The 14214-nt window shown below is 34.3% G+C and overlaps 1 protein-coding gene and 1 long non-coding RNA gene across 2 annotated transcripts; one reads left to right on the top strand and one right to left on the bottom strand.

The window, feature by feature from the left end:
- Positions 1 to 58: 58 nt before the first annotated feature.
- On the top strand, positions 59 to 7543 carry LOC100372314 (DNA excision repair protein ERCC-8-like). The gene is made up of 9 exons (XM_002733610.4): positions 59 to 379; positions 1279 to 1377; positions 2130 to 2335; positions 2470 to 2605; positions 3727 to 3830; positions 4317 to 4441; positions 5067 to 5264; positions 6642 to 6731; positions 7343 to 7543. Exons 1-9 carry the CDS (start codon positions 207 to 209, stop codon positions 7400 to 7402), a joined length of 1191 nt encoding a protein of 396 aa, XP_002733656.1. The 5' UTR covers positions 59 to 206; the 3' UTR covers positions 7403 to 7543.
- Positions 7544 to 8897: 1354 nt separating this feature from the next.
- On the bottom strand, positions 8898 to 10555 carry LOC144349943 (uncharacterized). Its single transcript, XR_013420096.2, has 2 exons — positions 10485 to 10555; positions 8898 to 9469 (listed from the first exon to the last, which is right to left on the bottom strand). It is a non-coding gene; the product is annotated as an uncharacterized LOC144349943 (long non-coding RNA).
- Between the last annotated feature and the right edge of the window lie 3659 nt (positions 10556 to 14214).

Below are 14214 nucleotides of genomic sequence, written 5' to 3' on the forward strand. Positions count from 1 at the left end.
TACTTCCGGTTGACCGAAGAAGCGAATGTGATTGGTCGGCGTCAGGCAGGTCGAGGGTCACTGGATAATGGCTGACAAAGACGATATTTGAGGATTGTGTGCGGAAGTAATATCTCGAAATCCCTGTGTCAGCAAAAAAATTGTGAATTGTTGATTGTTAAATATCATACTTTTCATAAAGTATTTCTCACAGATTATGTGTGGGAATGCTAAGCTTTCTCTCCGCGCGAGAAAACGGGACTCATCGGCCGAGTGCTTTGTCAAGAGCTGAAGCGACTCGGAGGATCTTCAGTTTGGAACTGAGTAAAGACAGAGATGTGCAACGAATTCACGATAGTGGAGTCAACACACTGGATATCGACCCAGTTGAGGGAAGATAGTAAGTTTGCTCATGTCAACGAACATTTAAGTATGGGAATTCGATTATAGTATTTATTTGGGACAGTTCTTTACAGTGTCCACACCGTGCGAATCGCGGTCTTTTTTACTCGCCGTAGTTGAATGTATTAGGCTGAGAAAGACCGTGCAGGCACACCGAACTTGTTGTTCAAGTCCTCGGCTACGTTATTGAACAACAACCAATTTCAATTGAACTAAAATTTAAATTGTCAATAATTATCAAGACAAGAACACATTCCCTGTTAGTACGAAGAAGCCACAAAACAGTCCTGAACTCGTGGTTAAGAATATACTACATGTATATCTGATTATACCCTATATGCTTTATGATCATCTTGCAAAACAAATTAGACAGTTTCAGTTATGATCTAATGACTGAACAATCTCAAGCAATTCTAATCTATTTTTTTTGTCTTTGAACAACTATAAGACGCATAATATGGATAATCTCTCTGTAGGCTAGTCTAGAAATGACCATTGTTTGAGGTGTAAATTACCTTAATTTCATGAACACAAAGGTTGTTCTGTGTCAGGATGGTGCGGTCCTGTGTGTAAACAAATGGTCACCCATTTTACTGATTTTTATAATATTTATAGTAAAATTCTTAAATTGGTGTTTGGATAGGCCCAAGCTGGTTTGACGTACATTACAGTCCAAGCTGGCTATAAGCCGACGTTGCTTTCTTAAAATATTCAGGACATACTTGGGAAGATTACTCTAGACAACAGGGAATGTGACATTCAACTCATAAAGAATCAGTGTAAAAATATACTCCAAATAAAAAATGTTGTAATGATAAAATTAAACTATATAAAATGATCATTAGAAGGCTAGTTTCATATTTACATTGACATATATAATCCTACTTTTTTTGATAGCTTATTATCTGGTGGAACTGAGGGTGTGATTGTTATATGCGATTTAGAATGTAGACCACAGGAAAATTACACCTGTCCATCAGTCTGCACTATTGGACGGTAAGTATAGACCAGATATCATGCGTATTCATACATTGCTTTACTCAAGTTACTGTCTTCAACCTTTGATTCCAATTTTGGATCACTTCCAACTGATTGCTTCAAATGAAATTAACCAAAATTAGTAAACAACATGGCGGACTCGACTCGCCGGAATGCCCGGGCGCCGATCATAAAAAGTGTGGATAGCTGCTCGAATTCGCCACTCTGGTTCAAATTTTGAGCATAAACGAATATTATACAGTACAAGGATTGCTGCCGCTGCCCCGCGCGTTAGGTATTCCCTCCTGTTCGCCTCCACGCGTGCCCGGACACTCCCTCGCGTGTCCGGGCGTTAAATAGTAGGACCCGTGTTTAGGATACTTTGGGTTAGGTTTCGTGTCATCTTGCACGTCAGTTTTTTTGGCAATTTTGCATACATGTCAGTGTAAAGTGTGTAGAATGGGGAAAAGTTTGTTTTCTGTTTTGGAGCATGTTTTTGTCATCATAATCAACCTTTAATGCATGTATTCGAAAGCATTATGTATTAAATGCTCAAGGTTGAAAATATATCTTCTACTTGTAGTATTAAATAATCCTAATACAACAAAAATAAATTAAAACTGCATCATGTATCATTTTTTAACTTCTCCTGGAGAAGCAAGAGGGAAGGGCTTTGCTCTAAGTACCGATAGCAAGGCTTGATTACCTATGCCATGGAATTTCTTGTGCCAGTATTGTAGCCAACTTCATAATCCTTTTATTTTTTTTAGATCTTCTCGTCATGTTCACAAATACAGTGTAGACACAGTGCAATGGTATTCACATGACACTGGTCTATTCACTTCAAGCTCCATGGATAAAACTTTAAAAGTGTGGGATACCAATGCGTTGAAACCAGCTGATGTGTTCCGGTTTGAAACCATAGTTTATGATCATAATATGTCATCCGTGGCAACAAAACATTGTCTTATAGCAGGTGATTAAATATGCATTTGTTTATTTTTAAAAAAGAATTTAGGAAAATAAATGTTTATCCAAATGCAACACAGAAAATAAAAGAAAACAAATTAGTATTATGGTTGGTCATATTATTTTTTTTTTTATTTACAGTTGGTACCATCCATTCTCAGGTTGTTCTTTGTGATCTCAAATCAGGATCGTCAACTCATGTTCTTCGGGGACATAAAGCGTCTGTACTCTCAGTAAAATGGTCACCAAGAGATGAATTCTTGCTAGCAAGTGGAAGGTAAAATATATTGCTTACTAGTATAGAGGACATTGCACAGGGAACATTGGCATGTACATGCATGTATGTGTGGTTGTAGGGGACTTCCATGTCCATGTCATAAATCATGTTTTTTGTGAGCTGGCCTAAATTGATTACTTAAACATCTTGCCCATCATGTACAAAGTTTCGATTTCATTAATTTTTTGTTTAACTTTTTAAAAACCTTTAAAATATGTAAATACACTTTTATGGATTATAATATTGCTAATGTATGATCTAGTCTATCTATCATCTGAATAATTTATTACAGTTATGTTTCAGTGACTAATCCACTGTGTAGTCTGTGAAATTAAAAATATATTTTTTTTTAATAGTATCGGTAATTGAAATATTGAAACTCCGGTTTCTTTTATGGAGAAAAAATGAGAAAATGTTGTCATTCAACTTCATACAAGTGTCTTGTGATATAGTAATACTGTGAAATACTTTATTTTAGCTAGAATTCATTTTCGCTGAAAAATTGTTTTTCATGTTTTGTATGGAATTTGTTTTCACTAATGTTTTGAATGTAAAATATAGGAACAAAGAAATATTCGCTGGGTTTTTATATTCACAGAATCATCCATGAAGCGAAAATAAATTCCAAGCGAAAATAAAGTTTTTTACAGTATATGAACCATAAATAATCTCATTTTTCATTTAAAAGTGATTTTATTTGAAAAATTATGTACAGTCAAATACAAGCCACAAAATGTATCAAAAGAAATTATATATAAATAACCATGAAAAGAAAATGTCTGGAAATTTAGGTTAAAAGGTATTGAATAAATAGTTCACATATTGTTTGCAAAACAGACAATGTTTTCTTAGAAGTTACTAATCTTAATGCAGTACTGCCATGTCATGTGTGTTTGATATTAGGTGCCATACTACTTGTGAAATGCACATTGCTGTAATGCTCACAAATTGAGGTGTGTTCATAGCATAAAAACAGGGAATAATTCATGCTGCAGCAATATGAATACGTTATCTGCCAACAGACAGTATCTCTCCTTATATAAGCTGACCATTCTTCTTTCTGGTACTTTATATGCTAAGGTCTAGTTCTTGTATAAATTATATTTGTCTTTCACACACAGTCGAGACAGTAAAATAATGCTATGGGACGTACGGAGAGCTAAGAGCTGCTTGTCAATTCTGGACCAACATAATGGAGAAAAAGGAAAAGGATCAACAGAAGCAGGTATTAATTAATTTATTTGATTAATTGTGATATTCATGCATTAGTTTATGTTAATCACTGTCTATAGCACCTATGCATTGTGGATGTGGTCATGTAGTATTATATACCTATCCAAATATGGATAAGGTAGGATAGCAAGTAAAAAAGCACATTTAAAAAAAAAATATGCATCTGTGTTATAGTTTTTGTTTTTTACATGTATGCTTTGCAGTATGTTATTTATTTGTGTTTATGTTACCATGACATAATATATTTATATTTTTGCTGACCAACATGAGCATGTCTGACAATGTTTGTTGAGCGTGGATCAGAACTATCTTATGATCTACTGTGATAATGTATGTTGTTTTATTAACAGTTATTATGTCAAAAAGACAATGTCATTCTTTTCCCATCTCCTGCAAACGACTAGTTCTTACCAACCAGTGTGTTCTCCAACCGCCATACCATACCTCAGTTCATTGTACATGTATTTTTTACTCATAGTGAACACAGCTCATAATGGTCATGTGAATGGACTTTCCTTCACAAGTGATGGCCTGTATCTAGTAAGTTTTGGCACAGATGACCGGCTGAGACTTTGGGATACGATGTCTGGGAAAAACACACTGGTTAGTCAAACTTACTGTCTTACTGCTTCTGGAAGGTTAATTCTGTGGTTAAAACAATGACAAACATAATGCATAATGCTAACTTTACACATACATCACACGTCATTTCATACATGCATTTGTTTCATGATCCAATTGAAGATGGCCACATGGCGGCCATTTTAGTGCTGAAAATTCATCTAAATCTAGCATTTCTGCTATTCCGGAACTGGATCTTGGTTGTGCATAGACAATATTTCATTCAAACTTGGTATGCCCATTAAACATAATGGGTCCCTGGTGCATGTTTTTTTCTTAGATTCTATTCAAAATGGCTGACTGATGATTTTAACAAATGCTGTTTTAGGAGCCATATTATTGCTAACATGGCTGATCTGAACATGTTCAAACTTTACACTTACATCATGTAACACATTCGCACATGCATCTGTTTCAAAATCTGATTGAAGATGACTGATCATCATTTTTGCACAAAAAATGCATTTTGAATGCCATGGGCAGAATAAAGGAAGGAATCGCACAAATAAACTTGCTCTACTTTGTATCATGTCTGTCACATGAGTGTAAATAATTATTTAGGACTAATATTAACATAAATTTTGCATACATTATTTCCACTATATAGGTAAACTATGGGAAAGTTGACAATGTCAGTCGTAAAGGTTCAAAGTTCACAGTATCTTACGGAGGGTCACCTGACGTGGCGTTTGTGCCTATGGGCAGTAACATTGCTGTATTTGATATCTACACTGGAGAGTACGTTGCTACTCTAATCGGCCACTATAATAACGTCAATTGCTGTACATTCCATCCTTTATACCAGGTATCTATATGCATCTCTAAATTCTCTTGTCTTGTTAAAGAGATTAACACACATACCTAGCCATGTCTTAATAAAACTTAATAAGTTTCCATGAATGAAACATTTAATTTCAAATACATTCTTTATAGCATTTTTCATTTGTTCAAATTGATAAATGTATATGAACCTATGCTGTGGAGTACTAGCATATTATATACTGTAAAACATGTCTTTTTTTTCGCGAATTTAGCGAGAGAACTAGTTCGATAATTTAAGATGTCACTAATGACTTAATTTTAAATTCAAAATGGCGGTCAAACAACGTCTTTTTCTCCACACACACACTTTGTAAACAACACAGAAAACGTCATAATCTGGAGTGCTTTCTTATTACACTTGACAGTTTTTCTTTGTTTTTATGGAGATGATAACTGCGCATTTGTTTTGGCCGGCGACAAACAACTATTGTAAAAATAGGAAACCAACAAAGAGAAGAGAGATTTGCTAAATCAACAGTTTGCTATTACGTCATTTTACCACAATTCGTTAAAATAGTATGTGGCTTTTTCAACATGATTTACAGTACTTGAGGTTGGCAACATATTTCAGATGTTGTTTTGATGGAGTTTGTGTTCAAAAACCTGTCTGTTGTAGTGCTTTTAGTCAGAATGATGTTTTGGCAGGCGTATGTGTATGTCAAACGTAAGTGGACGGCTAAATCATTCCACTATACAGGAGTTTATTGTACTGTGATTTTATACAGGATCCTAACCATAGTAGCCTATGGGATATGCCATAAAGCGAGTGTAATATTTTGATTAACATTTTGAGTGTCGTAAACTTTCCCGACAATGCATATTTCATATTTTTATGTATTTTTTTCTAGTTGTTTTGATAATTTTGGCCCAAGTAGCCATTATTTACTATTTCTATAGACCTTAAAGCGAGGGAGTTGTCACCTGCGCATGCGTCAGATGGCCATAGCATATCATTGTTTACAAACAAGTGTCTACCCATGAGCCTTTGCGTTTTAGGCGTGTGTTTTTATCGTCGCTTGGGACCCAATTCCCGCACGTGCACAGGTGACGACCCTTTCGCTTTAACAAAGTTTTGGAAAAATATGACAAAAATGGGGGTTTTAGTATGTGAAAGGCAACAATAATCGACTTTTAGCACTCAATGGGTTCAACTGAAGGTTATATGATAATTTTAAAGTGCATTATAATGTGTTCAGTACTTTCCGGACTTACTTTGTCGCAAGTTAATGGAGAATATTTACAAACTTGAAATATTGTAGTGTACTAACTGATTGACATAATTTCGTGTTTTTTTTTTCACTTGAATACATTACTTTGAGTGTAAACACGAAAAGTCATTCAGATTTATCTGTGTTCGCAGGAGCTGTACAGTGCTGGTAATGATAGCAATATATTAATATGGGAACCAGAACTGGGACAAAAAACAGATGTGGCTGAGAAGAAAGACAATGTAAGATTAATTATTTTCGCCAAAGTCAAGTCTGATCTTGTACACTTAATACAGAAAATTATCTTTCAAGACGTATTCTGTGTCACATTTGTAAGATGTTACTGCAAATGCTGTAAGATCATTGTAAAATAATCAGCGACTACTCTTCATCTGACTAACAGTACTGTGTCCATTTTGTAATCTGAGTAGCCAAGCATACATCTTTTATAGAGAATCACTTTTTTTTTGCAATTTTAAACATTTTAGTATAACTTTAATATAAATAATTGTTACTGTGGTAATCTTCATCTCAGTGTAACAAATTCCTTTTTTAATGGTTACAAGTAAATATATCACATGATTCAACCTAGTAACCAATAGCTATGCTGTTATTCTAATTTTGACATAGACAGCTATAAGAAAGAAGTTCTGTTCATAACATTCATGCACATTAGCTACTTTTACAGGAATTTCAAACATAAAATTATTTATTAATTAATTATTTTTGGAAATCTTGGAATTCAAACTATTAGTGTATTCACCATTTTATATCTCCACTTCAAAAAATACTTGTGTTTTAGGTAGTTCTTCTGTTTATGTATTTTGTTTAATAGTCATGTTTTTATTTACAGAAGCAATCAAGTTCAACCGTTGGAAATGCAGTTCAAGATACATGGAGTGATGAAGACTAGACAGACTGTTTGATTGAACACAGCTCAATAAACTACATTAAGTTATATTTATATACATACAGATATTTTATAAGTACATGGTTTTCAAATTGTATCTTGAAAACAAAATGTACAAAACTTGCTGCATGTACACTATTGGAACAATACAGAGATATTTTTCGACTATATTATGCAATCATAAGCCCAAAAAGTAAATCCAAATAAAAAAGTTTGTACGTGCATACAATACTTATTTATGATTATAAAAGTGTTGCCTTCTCTATTAGTTTGTGTTCGTTGTATATTTACAGTGTCTTTTATGTTAATTGATTGCAATCAACTTGAACTCTTGTGTAATTTCCATTTCAAAAATAAATTGATTTTGAGTATCTTTTTCAAGTGAATTTAATCATGACTTGTATTTTTTGGAAAGAAACAGTTTCCAATTTGATGTCAATTTTCCTCAAAGCACCTGTACTTTTCTATAAAAATGAGTTCTAAATAACTTAGTATATTTTTTTTCAAATATCGTCAAACTTATTTTGATATTTCTGATGGAGATAAACATCTAGTAGAAAAAAATGTGGGAATCCAGAATCCATCTGTTCATCAGTACGGTAGCAATAAAGATATTGAAATGAGTAGTCTTTCTGTCAATCATTTAACATCACAGAAACACTTCATGGCTAGATGAAATTAACTTGGGTGGATATATTATTTATCTCATAGGTTTGCATTTTGCGTTCTTCATACAGATAGTTCAAGATTTTTTTAAAACAAAGTTCATCATTTCTTGAACTAACTACAACCAGCTTTTTTCCACATATGTAGAATATAATCTGCAATAGTCTTTCAATGAATGAAACACTTGTGGCAGTGTAATAGGCACTTGGCAAATGAATTTACCAAAATAATGTATCAAGTGGCTGCTGGACATAAGACTTCAATGTTTAATTCTTGAGATGATGGCCATTAAGAGAGTGCCAGCTCGCTTACTGGATTAGGTACAAAAGAATAAGGTTCTAGTCTAATGTGACAACTCATCTCTAGTATTGGCTTGCATTACAAAACAATCCCTTACGTTAAGCCAACTGGTGGAGAAGCTGCCCTGCCCAGTTGCTCTGGTGCAGCAAGAAGATAATTATGGCTGGGGTGAGGAATAGTGTGGTCGACAAGACACTCGATCATAAAATTGAGTGGCAGATAACAACAGTCCTGCCATATTGGCCGGCACGACCATGATTTTTTCGTCATTGTTAGTAGCAAAGCTAGTACACTGGGCCTGCCAGGCAACCCGTCTCTCTAGCATGATCGTAGAACTTTCCTCTTCCCACAGAAAACCGATTTTATTGACACCTGAGTGCTATTTTTTCTAACTGCAGCTGAAACTCTTATTACAACGATTAGTACAATTGAGTTTATCCAATGCTCAACATTGTATATTGGTAAAATTTCACTATGTAAAATTTCAAATTATCATTCGGGAAATTCAAGTATTTGGCTTGAAGCTTTGAAATTACGATTAAATTATATCAATTATTTATTGTTTCAAATCATCCCCATAAAATATTAGTAATTTAATATGAAAAACAAATACTCATTTGGATCATTTTTGGCACAGAAAGTACAGTAATTTAAGTAAAAAATTAAAAGCTGCTAGGACAAGAAAATAATATGCATAAAATGGTTACTAATTAACCAGACGCTTTGGGTAAACTAAACACAATATAGTTGATATTTCCATGGAGTAGTCTTTGTGTATTCCATCACACTCATCACAGTTACACTCGCCAACAGATCTGTTCTGCTCGTGTACGGTAACTGGTAGAATTACGAGAAAATACTCGTTTGAAGAAAACTGATGACTGATTCTCTTTGTTTTTGGTTTCAATTAACCTATTTGTGTGTTGTATTATTTGTATTATATCGACTGTGACCTCCTTATTTTTCATTTGACTAAATGTAAATGCTTTGTATCCCAGCCAGGGAGTTGCTTTATGTTGATCGATTCTGCTGAGATGACGTCCCTTTTCATAACAACCATTTGCGACCAGTATGAATAAACCCAAGAGATGAAAAACTTGGAACCTGTTTAGCAGAACATATAAGGAAATCCGTTAGACATCTTCATTCTACTACATTAGTGATGCAGTATGTCTGCACTGATATCTTTGTACTCTCTAATTATATTCAAGTCTTTCATGGGGAAGGCGTATTTATATCGTATTGTTCATAAATTATAAATATTGTCACAGTAGATATCCGTCATGCAACAAGTAGGTTGAGCTTAGTGGCTCCCCAAAATACTTGGTTATTCGCAATTGTCATGATTTGGTCTATAGAATAGAATAAAATAGAATAATGCTTTATTACATTCTTAATGAAATCTGACATTTCAGTTTTGGTAATTGCTGTATTAAAGCTTTTTAAAATAAGCTACAATTAAACCACACATACAATACAATAATAGACTTCAAATAAACAACAACTAAATCACACTGAAAATATAGCACAACAATACATTAATTAATTATCACCTTTTCTTTTCTTGTTTTGTAAGCTTTCTGTATGTAATTTAATAACCCGAGTAGACATAAAATGTGTATAAATTGATCTTTGTTGTTGTAATTTTTGAAATGTGGATTGGAGAATAGACTATATAATTCTTGTCTATTTTCTGTATAGAGATCACACTCAGTGATGAAATGGATTTCATCCTCAATCATGTTACATTTGTCACATTTCCTGTTTTGAATTTTTGGTTTTGTGCGTCTACCCACTTCTATGTACAGTTGATGGCAGCTATTTCTAAATTTGCTCATTGTTAGAACTGCTTGACTATCAGTTAACTGTTGTAAATAATATTCCTGTTTGATGTCTTTTTTGAATAAACGTTTGAATATAGCGTTTGAATCACTTTGTTTGTCAGAATGCATTATAATAACGAATACCAATTCATCTATGTTTAATTAAACCCAGAACATTATGATGAATAGTACACTCACAGTTGATGTTAACCAGGGATGTACAGATTATGATCTACCATCGCATAACATAGCAAACATTTTAACACACGCACATAGATAAAAGAGAAAAAGCTTACGTATACATAATTCCTGTTCTAAGAGTGATATATTGTAGTTGTCACGCATGGCATCTGTGACCAGCAATGGACTATTTTTCCTTACATCTTCCCGTGTGAAAATGTTAGGAATGCGCTTTTGAAACACATATTTATATTTCTGAAAAGAAAAAATAATAAATAAATAATGCATATCTCTGGAGAAATGTCACACAAAACCGAAGAATATTAACAAATTAGTTAGTGATTCAAATCCCAATAACCAATGCATATAATTGCATAATGCAAATATATGATGGAAGTATTAATGTAAACTATTTGTTATTAGGCTGTATATTTAATAATGCATATATTAATTCACTTACTCTTGCAAATGGTGGAAGTGCGATATACATGCACGATATGTTCCGTGTCTCCATCAAGTTCACAATATCTTCTGATACACGTTCAGCAGATTCTTCAGTTCCCATAATTTTCTCCGGATCGCACTCTACCATATTATACTTACACCTAATTAGAAATTAAAAAGTAATAATTTCATTATTATCACCTGACATACGATATTCAATGAGTCCGAATAATCAATCAAAAATTTCGTCAATACAATACAATTTTTGTACGGAACTCCCTTTATGTTTTGTCAGCATCAACGATGTCCCTTTCTTTCATAGTGGAAGCCGACATCACGTGTAATCATGATTAGGAAGATTCATCATATGGAATGTTTATAGCCTCTCCATTGGCTGAATTTTGGAAGTATACTGACAAATATGCACTGTGCGCGCTTGCGCAACTTGATGAAAATAAATCTATTCCCCGCGTGGAGATACGTCACAGACCGTTCTATGTTGCCAAGACGTGCACCACACTACTATTTTATGGGCTCTGTGTAAGCTGCTGTGAAACGCCGGTCGAAGAGCCGGTGAAAACAGCACAGACTCAACTATGTGACAATCCCGAACCAAATTTATATATGTTGCACAAGTAGGCGTATTCTTGTTATACTGTTTTTAAGAGTTTTCGACTGTTGTTTTTACCGGTTGTGGTCACCAAGTGGTGAAAATGCCCGGATATTTGCTCTCGAGAATACCATATTTCGGCTTGCACCCGTTCTAATAAATAGATAATTTGAAACATTAAACATCAATTGGGTTTGTTTAGCCTTCCCATTAGCATAATCCAATACCACTGGGTATGACTAAACCTTTTTCTCCCCGAGTTGTGATTTGTACAGAACGTGTAACCTTTCGCTAGTGCGCGTAGCGGTCATTCATTTTTACTAAAGATAACATGAATGGTCCGTATGGTTTCAAATTTGAAGAGATACTTGAATTGTGTTTAATACAAAACTGTATTTATGGTCAAATCAATCATCAAGATATATGAACACATTGTACCCAACTAAGAAGTTAAATGGGATGTTTTATACATATATATTCACGAGCATATCAGTGAAAAAGGTATAGGCCAAAACAATATTTAAAAAATGAACAACTGTATTCAAGTAATACAAAATGAATGCAGTATAACATGACATAACATAACATAACATTACATAACATTACATTACATTACATTACATTACATTACATTACATTACATTACATCACATTACACATATTCATGTCTCAGAGATTAACCAATTCTCATGGCACAATGGGGATGAATGGGAACACTCGCGTTGACTGTACAGAATAAAACTGTTTTAGTTTTGGGTATGGATCACCAGTAAAAAAACTAGGCCACATTACCACCTGCACACGAGGTCACCATTTTGAACTTGAGCTTACTTTTTATTGAAATCATTATATTATATATATAATATTTACATTTAAGATCGAGATCCGATATATTGATAAGTTAATGTCGATTCATCAGATGCATGTGTTCAAAGCACATGTGCATTACACGGGGCGGGGAGGGGGCGTACTGTAATATATATAAAGTAAATCCATTCTTACCATTCCTCTGCCTTCGCCCTGAAGTGCAATGCCAAATACGGACGACCGTCACAGATTATTTTAGTAACCAAGTCAGCCATGTGTTGCATTGAAATAGTTCGTGAAAGGTGAATGTCAATTTTCCGAAGCAGATTATCCTTTTGTGGAAATGTAAACTTTGCAAAGTCCCATGGGTAATACATTGCGGCACAGTGTACATTTTTTAGACGTGTCATTATATGACTGATGTTCGATGAGATAACTGCTTTAGACAGCACTGGCAGGTTTATTTGATGCAAATCCGCGAAAAGTTGTTCATATTTATTATAATTCAACTCAAGGTTAGGCCGATCTGAGGGCCACATAATAACCATATCTACAGTGTTGTTGCATTCACGTTTGAATTCATCTATGTACGCCACGTCAAGTAAATTCCTCAGACTGTCAATATCAAATGTTTCATTTAAAAACCTCCAACCCAGCGATTTTTTTTGACTGAAATGAATAAGGAACCAACTTTCAACCACGGTCCTGTTTGTGTACAAGGCAAATAGGAGAGCCATTCTGAAATGCAGGTAGTGGAAATTGGGACCACTTACAAAGTGATGAATGGGTAAGATATACTTCTTTTTCATTTGATTAATATGTACATGATTCATATCATGCTTGTTTCGATGGTAGCTGACAGTAATCTTTGAAATAAAGTAGAAGAAAATTAGTATATATAGTAGATATACGACAGTAATTCAAAGCTCTGGCGAGTAGCGTTTTTGTTTTTATTTACACATTATGAGCAAGTACCTTACCGAGCTATGGTTGACAGTAATCGTGCTTGAAATTAACATAGGTGTGTCACTGGTCGTGTCACTGCTGTTGCGAATACGCGAATACCCAAAGCCAGTCACTCCGCGAACTGGGGCAGTAGTTAACTCTACTTCGTCAAGTTCATACGTTGTTACGTTCTTGATGACGAAGCCTTCTATATGGTCGGAATTTATTCGATCAAGTCCCAAATAGATGGCACAATACAGTACAGTAGAGACGCATAGTAAAGACACTAGGAGATGCGAGACGGTAGCGTTCAACGTTCCCATAGTTAATATACGCAATGATTAACGTGTACATACTGTCCAAAGATTAATAAGAGATTATCAAAAACTGAATTATGTATGCCGCAGCTGACATACGCATATTTCATATGCTGGGAGTACTGTAATAGTGTGTAATGTAGATGCTCAGAAGTAAATACTTTCGTCAGTTTTCTATTACAATGTATCAATCGATATGAATTTTAATTCGAGCATTAAATATAGCGAAATTATAATATCGCCAAAATAAATGGGAAACTTATATTCTGTTAAAAATTGACAGAGATATAATTCCTGCGTCTGTCATCAGAGTCCAGCATATGTAACACTTACGACCGGCCTTCTATGGCCGTAGAAGGCGTGTGTGCAGAAATGCTTGTGTTCGACTATATATTCAAAGAATACCAAAGTCACTTGCATTTGAATTTCAGTATACGCACCATTATGAATCATATTATTGTGTGCTCTGTTAATAAAATATTAACCTTAATAAAATTCATAAAATTTGTAATAAATCATTAAAATAACTGTAGTAACGCCCAATTATTAATGTAACGATGTGGATATAGTGATAAATTTGAAAGCAAATTGACAGTCAACCAGAAAATAAGGTCCTACAAACATTGATCGAATAAAAAAAGATCAGTTAGAAATATAGCCCGGGTCGCGCGTGGGGGAAGGGGTTTCATTTAGATCCAGACGTGCCCGAATTATATAATTACA

The sequence above is a fragment of the Saccoglossus kowalevskii genome, chromosome 9, assembly GCF_978046115.1.
Source record: "Saccoglossus kowalevskii chromosome 9, keSacKowa6.1, whole genome shotgun sequence".
Classification (NCBI taxonomy): Eukaryota; Metazoa; Hemichordata; class Enteropneusta; family Harrimaniidae; genus Saccoglossus; species Saccoglossus kowalevskii.